Source organism: Mirounga angustirostris, unplaced genomic scaffold (genome assembly GCF_029215605.1).
Source record: "Mirounga angustirostris isolate CCGP_5_RB_7025 unplaced genomic scaffold, mMirAng1.0.hap1 SCAF_4, whole genome shotgun sequence".
In the NCBI taxonomy this organism is placed as follows: domain Eukaryota; kingdom Metazoa; phylum Chordata; class Mammalia; order Carnivora; family Phocidae; genus Mirounga; species Mirounga angustirostris.
Genome location: NW_026991712.1, coordinates 584308 through 598266, shown reverse-complemented (window position 1 = coordinate 598266; position 13959 = coordinate 584308). Strand labels below are relative to the sequence as shown.

General features: G+C 60.6%; 1 protein-coding gene across 2 annotated transcripts in view; it reads right to left on the bottom strand.

The window, feature by feature from the left end:
* Positions 1-13779, bottom strand: part of BOP1 (BOP1 ribosomal biogenesis factor) — a 32301-nt gene extending 18522 nt beyond the window's left edge. For both annotated transcript variants that reach the window (XM_064587709.1, XM_045895694.3), the window contains exons 1-3: positions 13621-13779; positions 12133-12333; positions 1898-1978 (exon numbers count right to left, since the gene is read on the bottom strand). In XM_064587709.1, coding sequence (XP_064443779.1) covers positions 1898-1978; positions 12133-12333; positions 13621-13722 — 384 coding nt within the window. In that variant the 5' untranslated portion in view covers positions 13723-13779. The remainder of the gene's footprint in view (positions 1-1897; positions 1979-12132; positions 12334-13620) is intronic.
* Between the last annotated feature and the right edge of the window lie 180 nt (positions 13780-13959).

The following is a 13959-nucleotide window of genomic DNA, read 5'->3' as shown; positions in this document are numbered from 1 at the left end:
CCAGCAGTCAGAGGGTCCAGAAGCCCCAGCATCCCCCAGCTCAGGCCTCAGATCCAGACCCAGGGAGTGGGCAGGGCAGGGTCCAGGGGAAGGGAGGCTAGGTGGCACTTCCACCCCACCCTCAGGCCTCCACGCCGCAGCGTCCATGAAGGTTGTCTCTCCCAGGAGCACCAACCCTGTCAGGACACCTCTGCTGCTGGCCAGGGCCTTACGTGGGGTCCAGACACCACTGGCCACTCCCAAGGACACTGCTGGGAGAACGGACTCTGCCCTGACACCGCAGGTGTCCCCAGACTGTGGGCCCTCGGCAAAAAACCACGGCAAGCCACGGGGCACACCGGCCTCCGAGCCCCACGCTCCACACCAGGTACCCAGTGGGGCCACTTGCCGCCCGGGCCCTGGGGCCTCTTCCCCAAAGCCCAGCGCGCTTTGCTTGGATTGCAAAGACACCCACGACGTCAGGGTGGAAGAGACCGGTGCCCACGTGCCCCCGATCACCCCAGGCCCACGTGCTGCTCAGGGCAGGGAAGCATCTGTCGGCCTGGCGAGCTCCTGAAAGATGAGCCCCTTCGGGCCGCGGGCCGGCTGTGCTGGCAGAAGCTCGGGGAGGCGGGCACCAGGGCCCCCTCCTGTCACTCGGACATATGGGATAGTCATTGCCAGAGGAAGCGGCCCCCGCAGCCCCCACTGCGGCTCCAGGCCAGGCCGGGCGGCCGGGAGGAGCGCCTCCCCGTGGGCAGGCCCAGGCCCCTCCCCCGCCTCTGCACTCCATTTACAACCATCATCGATTTCTCAAAATACCAAATATAAAAAAGTAGCCGACAGGATGTGGCTGCCGACAGCCAGAGCCCCTGGGAGGGGGGAGACAGGCAGGGAGCCGCACTGCGCCGGCCCCCCTCACCGTGTGCGCCCGCTGCTCCGGCCAGGAAACCAATTTATTTTGTTTTGTCTCTGTTCTCTGAACGCACAGAGACCAGATCGGGCGGGCAGCCAAGGCTCCTGCAGCCGCTGCCAAGAGAGCGTGAGCACGGGGGCGGAGGCCAAACAGGGGAGGGGGCGCGTGCCTCCCCAGGCCCCGGGACAGCCCCCGACAGGCGGCAGGAAGAACTCTGGAGGACGGCCGTCCCTGCGAGGCCCGCACCAACGCAGCCGTTCTCCTCCAGCCCCGAGGCCCGTGGCCCAAGGAGGCACCTGGGCGCACACCACGGCGCGGGGGCCACAGCCCTGCCAGCGACTGGGACACACCTGGGAGGGGACAGGCAGGAGGAGACAGCCACCTCGGGGCTCAGAGCTCCTCAGCTTCCAGCCCTCCCAAAGCAGGCAGGCCCAGGTAGCAGAGACACGGCCTCTGGCCCACACACCGGGGCGTCTGGATGCCAGATGGGGCACTCCTGGCCCACCACCATGCTTGTCCCTTCAGACCCTAAACTTGAGGGGACACCTGGGATTCACTGGGGCCCACATCAGTCCAAGGGAGGGAAGGGACAGATCGCCCAGAGGCCACCCACCTCCCGCACGAGGCTGCCAGGCGACGCCGCTCGGGCCTGTCACCCCGGGGGGCCCAGCACAGGCCAGCGGGCGTACGGAAGCCAGCCCTGCCCCAGCCTCTCCGTGCCCACCAAGAGCACGAGCGCAGCCTCCACAGAGCACGAGGGACCCCAGTATCAGCCGGCCGTCCCACAGACACGCGCGGGGGTTCACCATGTCACGTCCACCCCACTTCCTTCCCGAGCAATGACACACAGTCCAGCAGACATGTATCCCCAACCCCGAAATTGCCCTTCCGGACCACAAGCACGGCCCCTCACGGCGGCCCGACTCCTCTGCACCCAGGGCAGCACAGCCCAGCTGGGGAAGGCGCCCCCCACCCCTCGTGGGAGAGCAAGCCCAGCCCCACCTCCTCGTCAGAGCTGTCCTCCGCATACTCTTCACAGCCCTGCACTCTCGCCACCTCTGTCCTTGGGGAAGGGCTCCCAGCCTGTAAGAGAGAAGGGGACAACGGTTATGTCAGGACACTGACGCCCTCTGACCTCGGGCAGAGCCCACGCCCGCAGTCCCCTGCCCCCTCCTTGATGGTGGCGGCTCAGGAAGAACAAACTGTCCGTCCTGCTGGTGCTGAGGCCAAGCCTCCCGCCGCCCCCAATCTCTAAGCAGCTCCAACCTGGCCCTGGGCCTTAAGACAAGACCAGTGACACCCCAGGTCTCCGTGGGCCTCTTGGGCCCCACCCGAGGTCCTCTGTCAAGGGCCAGATTCATCGCCGTGTGCCAGCTCCGAGGAAGGACCCCAGGGAAGGGCTGACACCTGTACCAGACGGGAACAGGAACACTCAGCAAGGAAGCCACCAGCTGAGGGCCCAGCCGCCCCCGCACCCTCTAACGAAGAAACCGGCTGCAGGGCTCCTGGCCCAACGGCCCATACCCAGCCCTGCCAGGCCTAGGAGAGCCCAGGGTCGGGGAGCAAAGTGGGGGTGGCCACTTGGTGGCAGCAGGGAAGGGCGGGGCAGGGCCCACACCTGGGCCGGGCCGTCTGGAGGAGGGCGTGTGCACCTGCCGTCAGCCACGGTGGCAGGACCCTTCCCCCAGGAGGCCCCGGCGTCAGGCCAGTCGGCCAAGGGCCCAGAGAGGCACCCCTAACCTACAGAATGCCGGGAGGATACAGCCCCCAGGCCAACCCCAACCCACCAGGTCAGAGAGTGGGTGCCCCCGAACATTCACACCCTAACCTGGAAAAGAGATTCTTCCCTCAGAGGGTGGGGGAATCGGGTGTACCGGAACCGGGACTGATGGGGAAAACAGCCCCACCTCTCACTCCCGGGCGCAGTAAAGTACTCGGGAGCAGGGGCCCCTGAGCGAGGCGCCCCCGCCAGAGCCCCACTCCCCTGACCGGGCAGGAGCCAGAGGCCTGTGAGGTGGCTCTTCCTCTTGCCTGTTTTTTCCCTCAGTATAAGGAGGGTGGGAGACTAAGTTTTTTTCCAGGCCAGGAACACGGCGGGATTCGGTTTCCATGTCTCCCCCACCCCCGCTCCTCATGCTGCACGCACTGTGGGAGCCCTGCCCGCTGAAAGTGGGTCAGCACAGCCCGATGGGTGCAGGGCGCGGTGGGGGGCGAGGAGGGCGAGCCCCGACCAGGGCTCCGACCAGGGCTCCAAGCTCTCCTCCATCCTTGCCCACAGCAGCGACCAGTGGACACACCTGCCCCAGGCCCGGGGCCAGGCAACAAGTCTCCTCAGCAAGCGCCCCTGACGCCGGGCCAGGGCCGGCTGATCCACGGTGCCGGCCTCCGGCCAGACTCCGCAGCTGCCCACGGCACCAGCCCCCCCGACGCTCTCCACCAGCACTGAGCTCCGGAGAGTCCCACGCCGCCTGTGCCTCGGGCCACGGTCACGGGGTCCCAACAGGAAGTGTCACGGCCCCTCGTCCGCCAGGACACCCCACATCGCCCGTGCTGGGTGTGGCCGGCCCCCGGGGACGGCATGCAGGCGCAAGGAGCCAGAGACAGGCAGGCCCCCCGACAAGGGGGGCCCCCCAGCGGAGCAGCTCCAAGTCCCCACACAGAAGAGCTGGCCCCCAGGCCCCCCTTGGTCTCCCTCCAGAAGTGCCGCTGCAGGGGACATGGTGGCCGCCAGGGGGCAGCAGAGCGCGGGCACGCGCGGCTGCAGGGACCAGGGGAGGCTCAGGGAGCGGCGCACACCTGTGGACACGACACCTGTGGACACGACACCTGTGGACACGACACCTGTGGACACACTTGGCCGTGGTTGGGCACTGGGCATTTAAACAGGACGTGAAACACACAAGGGGAACACATCTTGTTTCTCTGCCCACCCAAGACCATAATTAACACCATGAGGACCAAAGCAGGGGCCCCCAGGGGGCTCTGCCTCGATGGCATCGCAACTGCTAGAGACCCCCTGGCGGCCAGCATCAGACCCAGCCCAGCCACACCCCACCGCCACCCGGCACGTGACGGCTCGGCTCCTCCAGCTTCTCAACAAGCGGGACCCCGACAGCCCCCGCGGTGACGCAGACGAGGGCAGCCAGGCTGGAACTCGGCTCCCTGCATGGCCCTCCTGTGGGGTGAGAGACGCAGAGGACAGCAGGGCAACAGCGGCCCCCACGCCCTGAAGGTCCGTGGGAGGTGCGCCAGGCTTGTGTGCGTCCCCGACACCCGGGAGCAAAGGTAAATCCAGGCTGCGGCGGGTAACGTGCGTTCTCGGGGATCTGGGGTGTAGCACAAACACGAATGAGCACGACTGAGGGTCCACAGGGTTCCCGCCTGCCGCAGACCCCGCAGGGCGGCCAGCAGTGCTGCTAACAGTGCTGCTAAGCCTCCTCGGGGAGCCCAGGACCCCGAACGGCAGGTATCAGCGAGCCCTGCGCACCGGCTCATCTGACAAGAGACGCAGACGGATACTGAGCAGACACGCACAGCCTCCAAAGGGTATACGCTGCTGGGCCTGAAAAGACCAGGGGCAACACAAAGGGAAACTCCCCCTCGTTCCTGAGGGAAAAGGCACATGACTCGCTGGAGGGCCGGGAGCCCGAGCCGGCCCTGCACAAGGAAACGGCTGCTTACACCAGAGACCACTCTGTGCTCCCCGCCTCCCCATTTACAACAGACGAGTTTAACGGGACTCGACGCCACCACGGCAAATGGCTGTGTGGGGACGAGGCCCATGACTCGCACCAGCTCCAGGCCTGATTCACACGAGCCGCTCGCGCTGGGCGTGGCGATAGGATAAGGTGGGGGGGCGTTTTGTACACAGCGGCTGTTTCATTATTTTCTTTTAAATTTCTTGATTTGGGGGCACCTGGGGGGCTCAGTCAGTGAAGCATCTGCCTTTGGCTCAGGTCATGATCCCAGGGTCCTGGGATCGAGCCCCGCATCGGGCTCCCTGCTCAGCGGGGAGTCTGCTTCTCCCTCTTCCCCCACAGTTCATAGTCTCTCTCTTGCTCTCTGTCAAATAAATAAAACGCTTAAATATTTCTTTATTTGAGAGAGAGAGAGAGAGTACGCGCACATGCATGTGGGGCAGAGGCAGAGGGAGAAGCAGACTGAACAGGGAGCCCGATGCGGGGCTGGATCCCAGGACCCTGAGACCATCACCTGAGCAGAAGGCAGATGCTTCATTGGCTGAGCCACTCAGCACCCTGGGAAAGAGAGTCTTAGGCAGAGTCTGAACTGAGTGTGGAGCCCAATGTGGGACTCCATCTCACGACCCTGAGACCATGACCTGAGCCAAGACAGAGTTGGGACACTTGAGCGACTGAACCACCTGGATGCCCCGGACTGTTGCTATTTCAAACCATGGCTACAAATCTTTGACTCTCCTCCCATCGAGGGCAGAGGCCGTATGCCCGCCCCCGGTCCAGGTGGGTTCCTGGCAGGCTCACCTGTCCAGGGAAAGCAGCCCAGACCGACGACGTGGGAACTCAGAGTCTGCAGCTGTGCTCTGGAGCCCTGAGCCCTCTGGACGAGGACAAGCCCAGCAAGTGCCAACCATGTCGCAGCCTGGACAGATGAGTAAAGAGACCCCCGCTGTTCTTCCTTAGGACCCTCACCTGAGCCCCAAAACACGAGGTGTGATGAGTGATGACTGTCCTAGAGCAGAACCCTGCAGGGGCACAGGAAATGGTGACGTGTTCCGAGTGCGCAGCCTAATTCTCAGGCGGGGCCCAGCTGAAGGCAGCAGTGGGTCACCCCAGACATGACACCACCTCACCCTGCCTGAACACTGATCCCCAGAAATGAGAGTGCTGTAAAATGGCTGTCTGATGCTCAAGGCATTGGGATGGACTGTGGAACGGCTGCCTACCTCCCCCCATGGGAACCAATCCCACCCCAGCCGCTGGCTCACGTCCTTAGCTCTCCCGGTGGTCCCCAGGCACTTCCCAGCTGAGGTGAGCTCTGTTAACCAGCTGGTGAGACTACCTGGGGGTGCCCGCCTTGCAGTACCCCACAAGCCACAGCGCCCACATCACACCCCACCAGTGCCCACGCCTGGACCCCAGCGTGGGCAGCACCACCGCGGCCCGGGCCCATCGGAGGACGCAGGGAAGTGAGGACCCTCCTGCCCACTGAGAGGCCCTGGTGAGCGGGAAGCACAGGTGGGTGTGCTGGGATGGGGGAGCCTAAGGTCGAATCCCCCCCCCACCGCTCCTGAGGGTGAAGGCAGGAGGGGCGCCGGCAGCGCAGCATGGGGGGGCACAGCTCCTCTCCAGCCTCCTTCGGGGAGGTGTGTGCAGAGGGCTCAGTGTGAGGGGCAGGGGCCGCAAAGTGTGCCCCAGGAGACCAGCCTGGTAGACAGGGACTCAGGTCAACAAGGTCGTGGAGCACCAGGACAGGTGAGCGGGCAGCCGGTCCTGAGAGGACCCGGAGACAGGGGTGGGTGCTCTAAGTGGAGGCAAATGGAGTAAGCGGACACGAGAAGTCTCTCCAGCGGAGAAGCACAGCAGTATCCCGCGCCCAAAACTCCATGCATCAGAACAAGCTAATCTGCCGGTTGCGAGCAGCCTGCGTCCACGGACCTCCCTGCGAATGCCCTGAGCCCCGAGACAAGACCTCCGTGGAGGAAGATGGGGACCCCACGGCCCCACCCTCCCGAGCACCTACCAACCCCCCAAATACAGTGCTCTTCCTCCCTTGAGCTCCTCCAGCCCCTGCCAGCACCCTGAAAGTACATCAGCCCGCCTGCGTCCCTGACTCCCAGAACCAGTGAGAACACGAGTTACTGTCCCGCCGCTAGGCATGGGGCTACTCGGTTACATGACAACAGATAAGGGAGACAAGGAGAGACAAAATGGCACCTGGCGCCACAGACGGGAGACCTCAGCCCAGCGGAACGGAAAGGACCCTGGTGGTCCTGACCCCCTACGTGCGGGCCGGGCAAATGCACAGCTGCTCCCACCAAGGGCCGCCGACCAAAGAAACTTCTGAGATCAGGGGAAGGAAACTGAGGGTCAGGGAACAAAGGGGGTTAGGAGAAAGTTCTAGGACGAGAGATTAAAAAGAAAAGAACTGACGGAGACAGCTATTCCCTGCTTATATTCCTTCCCCATAAGGACCCACCGGCACCCTGGGAGAGGGCTTGGGGGCACTTCCTGGGGTCCACTCCAGCCTTGAGCTAGAGCCCCCGGGAGCGGGGAGCAGGGAGCGGGGAGGGGGCTGCAGGCCCAGCTAGGCAGAGAGGCCCAAGTTCAGAAGCGGCACACGCCAAGGGTCCACGTGGCCTTCTCTGACCCACGCGAAGGGGAAATGAAGCGCAGCCTGCCGAGCCCGACCTTTGAGACACGAGAGCAACGCAAACTTCCCGCTTTGGGCGTTCTCAATACAGCTCAAACAGTCCTCACAGAAAGACAAGAAAAGATGCCCCTTTGTAATGTAATGTAAGAAAATACCATAAAGCAACAAGAGACCACATCTTCCACGTGTCAAAGTAGGAAAAAGAAAGACTCTTAAGCACACATGGTCTCGACGGGTACGGGAAAGAGATGACTGAGGCGGCTGTCACGAGTGCTAAGTGGCACTTCCCTTCCACTAAAAATGCTCTGGCCTTTGACCCAGAGATGCTTCTGGGAACGCATCCCAAGAACTGCTTGCACATGTGAGAACGAGCATACGCCACGGGATTCCAGCAGCACTGCCCACCGCCGGGGCGGCCCCCACGCACCGCGGACACCAAGTGGTGAGGACAGCCCTCAGAGCCAGAGGGAAGAGCAGAAGACAGACGTTAGGAAGCAGGCAGGCACGGCACAAACGGAGGCCTGGATGTGCAAAGAACACCCTAGACAGACCCAGGCACAGTCCTCATCCTTACGCGGGGGCAGGAGGCAGGACAGTGGGAGGGACGACCCTCAGGAGCTCCCCAGCGATCACCCTGGTGTGTCCTGCGATGCTTGTCACATAATCCCACACAACCCTTAAAAAGAAAGCGGTGGACATGTCTGAATCGCGTCCAAAGACCCAAGAGGAAGTGGAGAAGGAAGAGCTCACATACAGTGGTGCCCAGGGCAGCCTGGCACCAAAGCGGGCCATGTCTCCCCAGGACGACCCTGAGCACCTGGGCCACGTAACCCCATCCCTCCCCATGGGAAAGGAAGGCGGAGACTCAGGGCAGTCCCCCCAGAACGTGCCAGCGATCACCCGGCCATCCATTCTCATCCCTGGATGACTTCAGCAGGATAGTCACAGCCAGTCTGGGATGGCCCTGTGGCAGACGTACCTGGAACCCATGACTTGTGGGGCAGGGTCCCCTGACAATGACTTATCAGCCCCGTTCCTCCCAGAACAGGAAGGCAAACCCTCCGGCTCCGTCTTGTAGAGGTCAGTCAGCTGACTGGAGTGCCTGGGCCGGGTGCATCCCACTCCAGTCCGCAGAGCTGGGCCGTGAGCAGCACCTCTCCCTGCTGGCTTCGGCCTCAGGCCATGTCCCTGACGTCAGCACAAAGCCCCATGGGGAGGCGGGGTGACGTCAGCACGCAGCCCCACGGGGAGGCGGGGTGCCCTTTGGGCGCGTGCAGCAGGGTGGCCGGGAGTGGGGGGTGGCTCGCCCATCCTTGGAAGTGGTGGAAGCCTTGACACAGGTTAAGGTGGACAGAATGCGGAAGGAAGAGTGGCAGGAGCACATAGTGGCCGAGAAGTTAGGGGAAAGCCCCATAGCGTGGTGCCGGTCGGCGGCCTGGTAAGAACCAGGCCCCAGAAAGGAGGCACAGGAATGGGAGGAAGAGTAGCTGGGCATTTTCTGTGGCCACAGAAGCCAAAGTGGGTCCCTGGGAAGTTAGCACTTCCACTTGCAGAAGCAGCCCCCCTAAGACGGCTGCAAAGAGTGAGTGAGCACACGAGGTGGAGTGGGGAGCCAGCTCAACCAAATGGAGGAGTGTGACGGCTGTGGGGGAACAGGTGGAAAAAAGGGGAGATGGGGAGATTTCCACTAAGGACTGAGAACCCCTCCCTCCACCTCAATCCCCTCTCTTGGCCTAGAGAAATTCAAGCCTAGTAAAATGACAACTGTGCTTTGGAACACAAAATACTCCAACAGGGGCCACCTGTACCCCTCAATTAGAGCACAATAAAGCCAGAGGCGTGAAGCCCCAAGCAGGGCAGGAGGCTGAGGCTGCCCCAGCACAGCGCACACTGGGGGGGCCGTGGTCCTGGCTTCAAGCCGGGGCGCGGATCGGGCTGCGGTGGAGCCAGAGACAGCCTCACCCCCCTCTGAGAACTGGTCCCATCCAGGCGGCCAGAGCCAGCTTCCCTAGACTGAAGGCTGGAGAAGGGAGGGCTTCAGTCCCCGCTGAATGCGCCAGCAAGCAGACCCGAGAAGGTGGCCTTGCAGAGAACACACAGCTCCGCGGGCACAGCACTGGACGGAGAGCCCAGGCGACGAGCACCAGCCCAGCCGCTCAGAGGGAGGGAGCGTGGCCACGCCCACAATGGTGCCCCTCCACCAGACTCCACGCGCCAGCCACTTGACATACTTGCACACGTTACCTAGCTTAGAGAATTTAAGTAGAAATTTTTTAAAGGGGCGCCTGGGTGGCTCAGTCGTTAAGCGTCTGCCTTCCGCTCAGGTCATGATCCCAGGGTCCTGGGATCGAGCCCCGCATCGCGCTCTCTGCTCGGCGGGAAGCCTGCTTCTCCCTCTCCCACTCCCCCTGCTTGTGTTCCCTCTCTCGCTGTGTCTCTCTCTCTGTCAAATAAATAAATAAAATCTTAAAAAAAAAAAAATTTTTAAGTGGGGGAGGGGCAGAGGGAGAGGGAGAGACTCTTAAGCAGGCTCCACGCCCAGCAGAGGGCTCGCCCCCACGACCCTGAGATCACGACCTGAACCAAAATCAAGAGCCGGATGCTTAACTGACAGAGACACCCAGGCACCACAAATAGAACATTTTTATTTAAAAAGTTATTTAAACTTTTTTTAAGTAGGCTCCATGCCCAACACAGGGCTTGAACTCATGACCCAGAGATCAAGAGTCACATGCTTTACCTACCGAGTCAGCCAGGTGCCCCAAAAGTGATTTAATTTTTAAAAATTATTTTTAGGGGCACCTAGGTGACTCAGTTGGTTGAGCATCCAACTCCTGAATTCGGCTCAGGCCATGATCTCAGGGTCATGGGATCAAGCCCCTTATCGGGCTCCATGCTCAGCAGGGAAACTGCTTAAGAGTCTCTCTCTGCCCCTCCTGCTCAGGTGCACGTACATGCTCACGGGCACATACACGCTCACGCTCTCTCTCTCTGTAAAAAATTAATTTAAAAATTATTTTTAAAATTTTATTTCTAAAAAAGGATAAAAACCCCTTTTCAAAATAAAAAAAATTAGGGGCTCCTGGGTGGCTCAGTCGTTAAGTGACTCTCGATCTTGGTTCAAGTCTTGATCTCACAGTCATGAGTTTAAGCTCTGCCTTGGGCTCCATGCTGGAGCTTTATTTATTTTATTTTATTTTATTAATTTTTTTTATTTTATTAATTTATTTATTTAAAGATTTTATTTGTCAGAGAGAGAGCAAGCGAGCACAAGCAGGGGGCACGGCGAGGGAGAAGCAGGCTTCCCGCTGAGCAGGGAGCCCGATGCAGGACTCGATCCCAGGACCCCGGGATCAAAACCTGAGCCGAAGGCAGATGCTTCACTGACTGAGCCACCCAGGCGTCCCGTGGAGCCTACTTAAAAATAAATAAGTAAATAAATGTGTGGATCCTTAATTGTAAAAGGAGCAATGACGTGGAAAGATGATTATTAGCGGTGGTCACCAATTGGAGCATTGGTCTTGAGGAAGAACTTCCACTCTTTACTGAGTAGTGTTGATGAAAGATTTAATTTTTGTCAAGGAAGGTACATTTTGTAATTTTAAAAAGTTAAAAAAAAGGAGGAAAAACAGTTCAGTTGCCCATCATCCTACAAACCACAGTCAATACAGTTCGTACATCATCTCTCTATGCACACCAGCATTAGGACTAAAGCTTGAATGGGTAGAAGGTTTAAATCTCAGTACCTGGGTGGCTCAGTTAGTTAAGTGTCTGCCTTCGGCTTGGGTCGTGGTCCCAGGGTCCTGGGATCAAGTCCTGCATAGGGCTCCCTGCTCTGCAGAGAGTCTGCTTCTCCCTCTGCTCCTCCCCCCTGCTCTTTCTCAAATAAATAATCTTAAAAAAAAGGAAAAAAAGGTTTAAATCTGACTTTAAATCCTTTCTTCCTAGGAAACAGATCAAACAAGCATGGCTTTTTGGTTTCTATTATGGGACTAGATTTCTGTATGACTCAAGGTCATAACCTTCAGAACACCAGACCCATTGGAAATACAAATAGTTATGAACTACTTTCTAAAACATTCTAGGGGTGCCCAGGTGGCCCAGGTGGCTCAGGTGAGCCTTCGGCTCAGGTCATGATCCCAGGGTCCTGGGATCGAGCCCGTCAGGCTCCCTGCTCCTTGGGAAGCCTGCTTCTCCCTTTCCCACTCCCACTGCTTGTGTTCCCTCTCTCGCTGTCTCTCTCCCTCTCTCTGTCAAATAAAATCTTTTAATAGATAAATAAATAAAACATTCCAAAGAGCAAATACTGTATCTTAATTAAATTAAGCTTTTCTCTCATTTTTCTCACTTAAGACAAGGGGGAAGTGCACCCTTCCCCATCATCACAGGGACAGGTACAGGCCAAAGCCTCACCCAGCCAGGCTCCCTGGAATCAGGCTCAGGTGTTCGGGTGGCTCCCTGTGTGTCCTGTGAGCTCCCCACCAGGCAGTCCCTTGCACATGAATCCCTACCTCAGGCTTTGCCCGCAAGAAACCCAGCCTACAACTGAAAGTGGGCTGAGTTCCATGGAGAGGTGACATCAGAATCACCTGAAGAGGCCCAGGCATGTGGATTTTTGGAGTTCCTGAGAACAGAGCACATAACTGTGGTTGAAAAACAACCCCCAAGAGCTCAGAGCACTCCAGCTCTAATCAAGTGTTCCACTTGGTGCCAAATGTGCCCACAGGTGCATCAGAGGAAGGATGTGGGCCTTGGGGTTCCCAAGGAAACTTGGGAGAAAGCAGTGTGGGGACAGCCCCCCAGAGAGCCTAAGACCTGGCAGTCACTTTCTTTCCTGGCCATCTTCATCTGGAGAGGACAGCCTACTGGCAGGCTCCTCGCTCACCCACCTGCACCTGCTGCCCAGTGGTCTTCTCCATTCCGCTGGGGCCCTCATCACTGCTGACCCCATCCTCTCTCTCGGCTGGGTCATCTTCACTACTGTCGCTGCCGGAATCTTCCAGGCCTGAGAACACACTCTCCTCGCTTTCAGACAGGCCAGAATCACTGCCATCCTGGAGGCTGGGAGCAGGAGCACAGGCGAGAGAAGGCTGCAAGGAGCACAGTGTTGATGACGACCACACCCCCAGGCCACCCACCACCCCACAGGCACCCTGATGACCCATGGCTCTGTGTGGTCAGCCTCCAAGGCCAAAGCCCTCAGGTCACAAGCTTCTGTCTCCACCAAAACCATCCACCCAACCCGGGCAGAACCTTCCTCACTGTCCACCTCCACTGACAGGATGGCCACCTGCCCTCGGAAGGGACATTGAATTTCTTGCATCTCACAAGGGAAGGGCTTTTCAAGGACAACATCTCTTTCTTAGAGTTCAGTTCCCATCACATTTCCAACCCAGGCTCTCCACCCTCCGCATCCCACGCTGGCAAACCCCAGAGCTATGAGGGCACTGGGGCAGAAGCTGGGGCCAGCAGAGGTACAGGACCATGGAGGGGCTTTTCTCTCTGCAAGAGAAGCCTCGGTATCCAACTAGATGGAGACCAACAGTTGATCAGTAAGTTGTAAAGGTGGGCTGAACAGTGACAAAAATGATACAGATCTGACTTAAAAACAAGTATATACCCACTCGTCCCCTCCTCGGGTAGGGCCCCAGCTTTTCCTGAGCAGAGCCCTGCTTACCAGATACCATCTCACCCCTCTCTCTACAGGACACAATGCACAGCGGGTGAACCCCGTCACTGCCGTCTAAACACGAACAAGAAATTGCAGACTTCTAGGAAACTTCTGAGTACGGAATCCTGGATTTCACTGTTTTCCAATAGCTCGCAACTCTCTCACCCAGCTGGGCAGCCTGCACTTTGTGCAGAAGGGGCTGGCCCGCAGGCGAGAGTCCGCCGAGAGGCGCCCGGCTGCACGTGCTGCCAGGACCTTCTACAGCCCGGACGCACTGACATCGCGGCCGGCGTGGCCGTCCGTCCACTTAACACACGTCCCAGGCGGTGAGCCCCGGGTTCGTTCAGTCGCCTGTCTTCCGCACTTTTGGAATATGCCTGACGGGCCCCAGCGCGTAAATACGTACGTACTCACTGGGGGAGCGCGCGCAGACCCGTGCGACGGGAGGATGCACGATCCAGAGGGTTTCAGGGCTGCCGCACAGGATGCCACCGCTCCTGCCCAGCTCTCCCTCCTCCGCCTCCCCCTCCAGCCGGCCCTGCGCAAGGGGTGCTCCCTGCCCAGGCCGCACAGGACAGGCGACCCCTCCTCCGCACGTTCCCAGGCCCGCCGCGCGCCGGGTGGCCTCGCGGTGGGCCGACGAGCCACCACGTGCGGCCCCGGGCCCGCCGCCCGACCCCGCCGCTCGGACCCGCTCCCCCGTCACCTCCTCCGGCTCCGGCTCCGGCTCCGGCTCCGGCCCCCGCGGCGGCTTCCCGGGCCGCGCCGCCGTCGCCGCTGCACGCCCCGCGCCCCGCGCGCCCGCCATGCTACCCGGCCGGTCCCGACCGCGCCGCCACTTCCGGCAGCGCAGGCCGCGTGGGAACGGGGCGGGGCCTGCGGGGTCAGGGGGCGCGGCCCGGCCCGCCCTTCCCGGCCCGATTGGTGGGGCGGGTCCAGCACGCGCAAGCGCGCGGCGGCAGAAGCGCGGGAGGGGGCGGGCGCTGGGGGCGGGGCGGGGCGGGCGCTGGGGGCGGGGCGGGCGCTGGGGCGGGGCGGGCGCTGG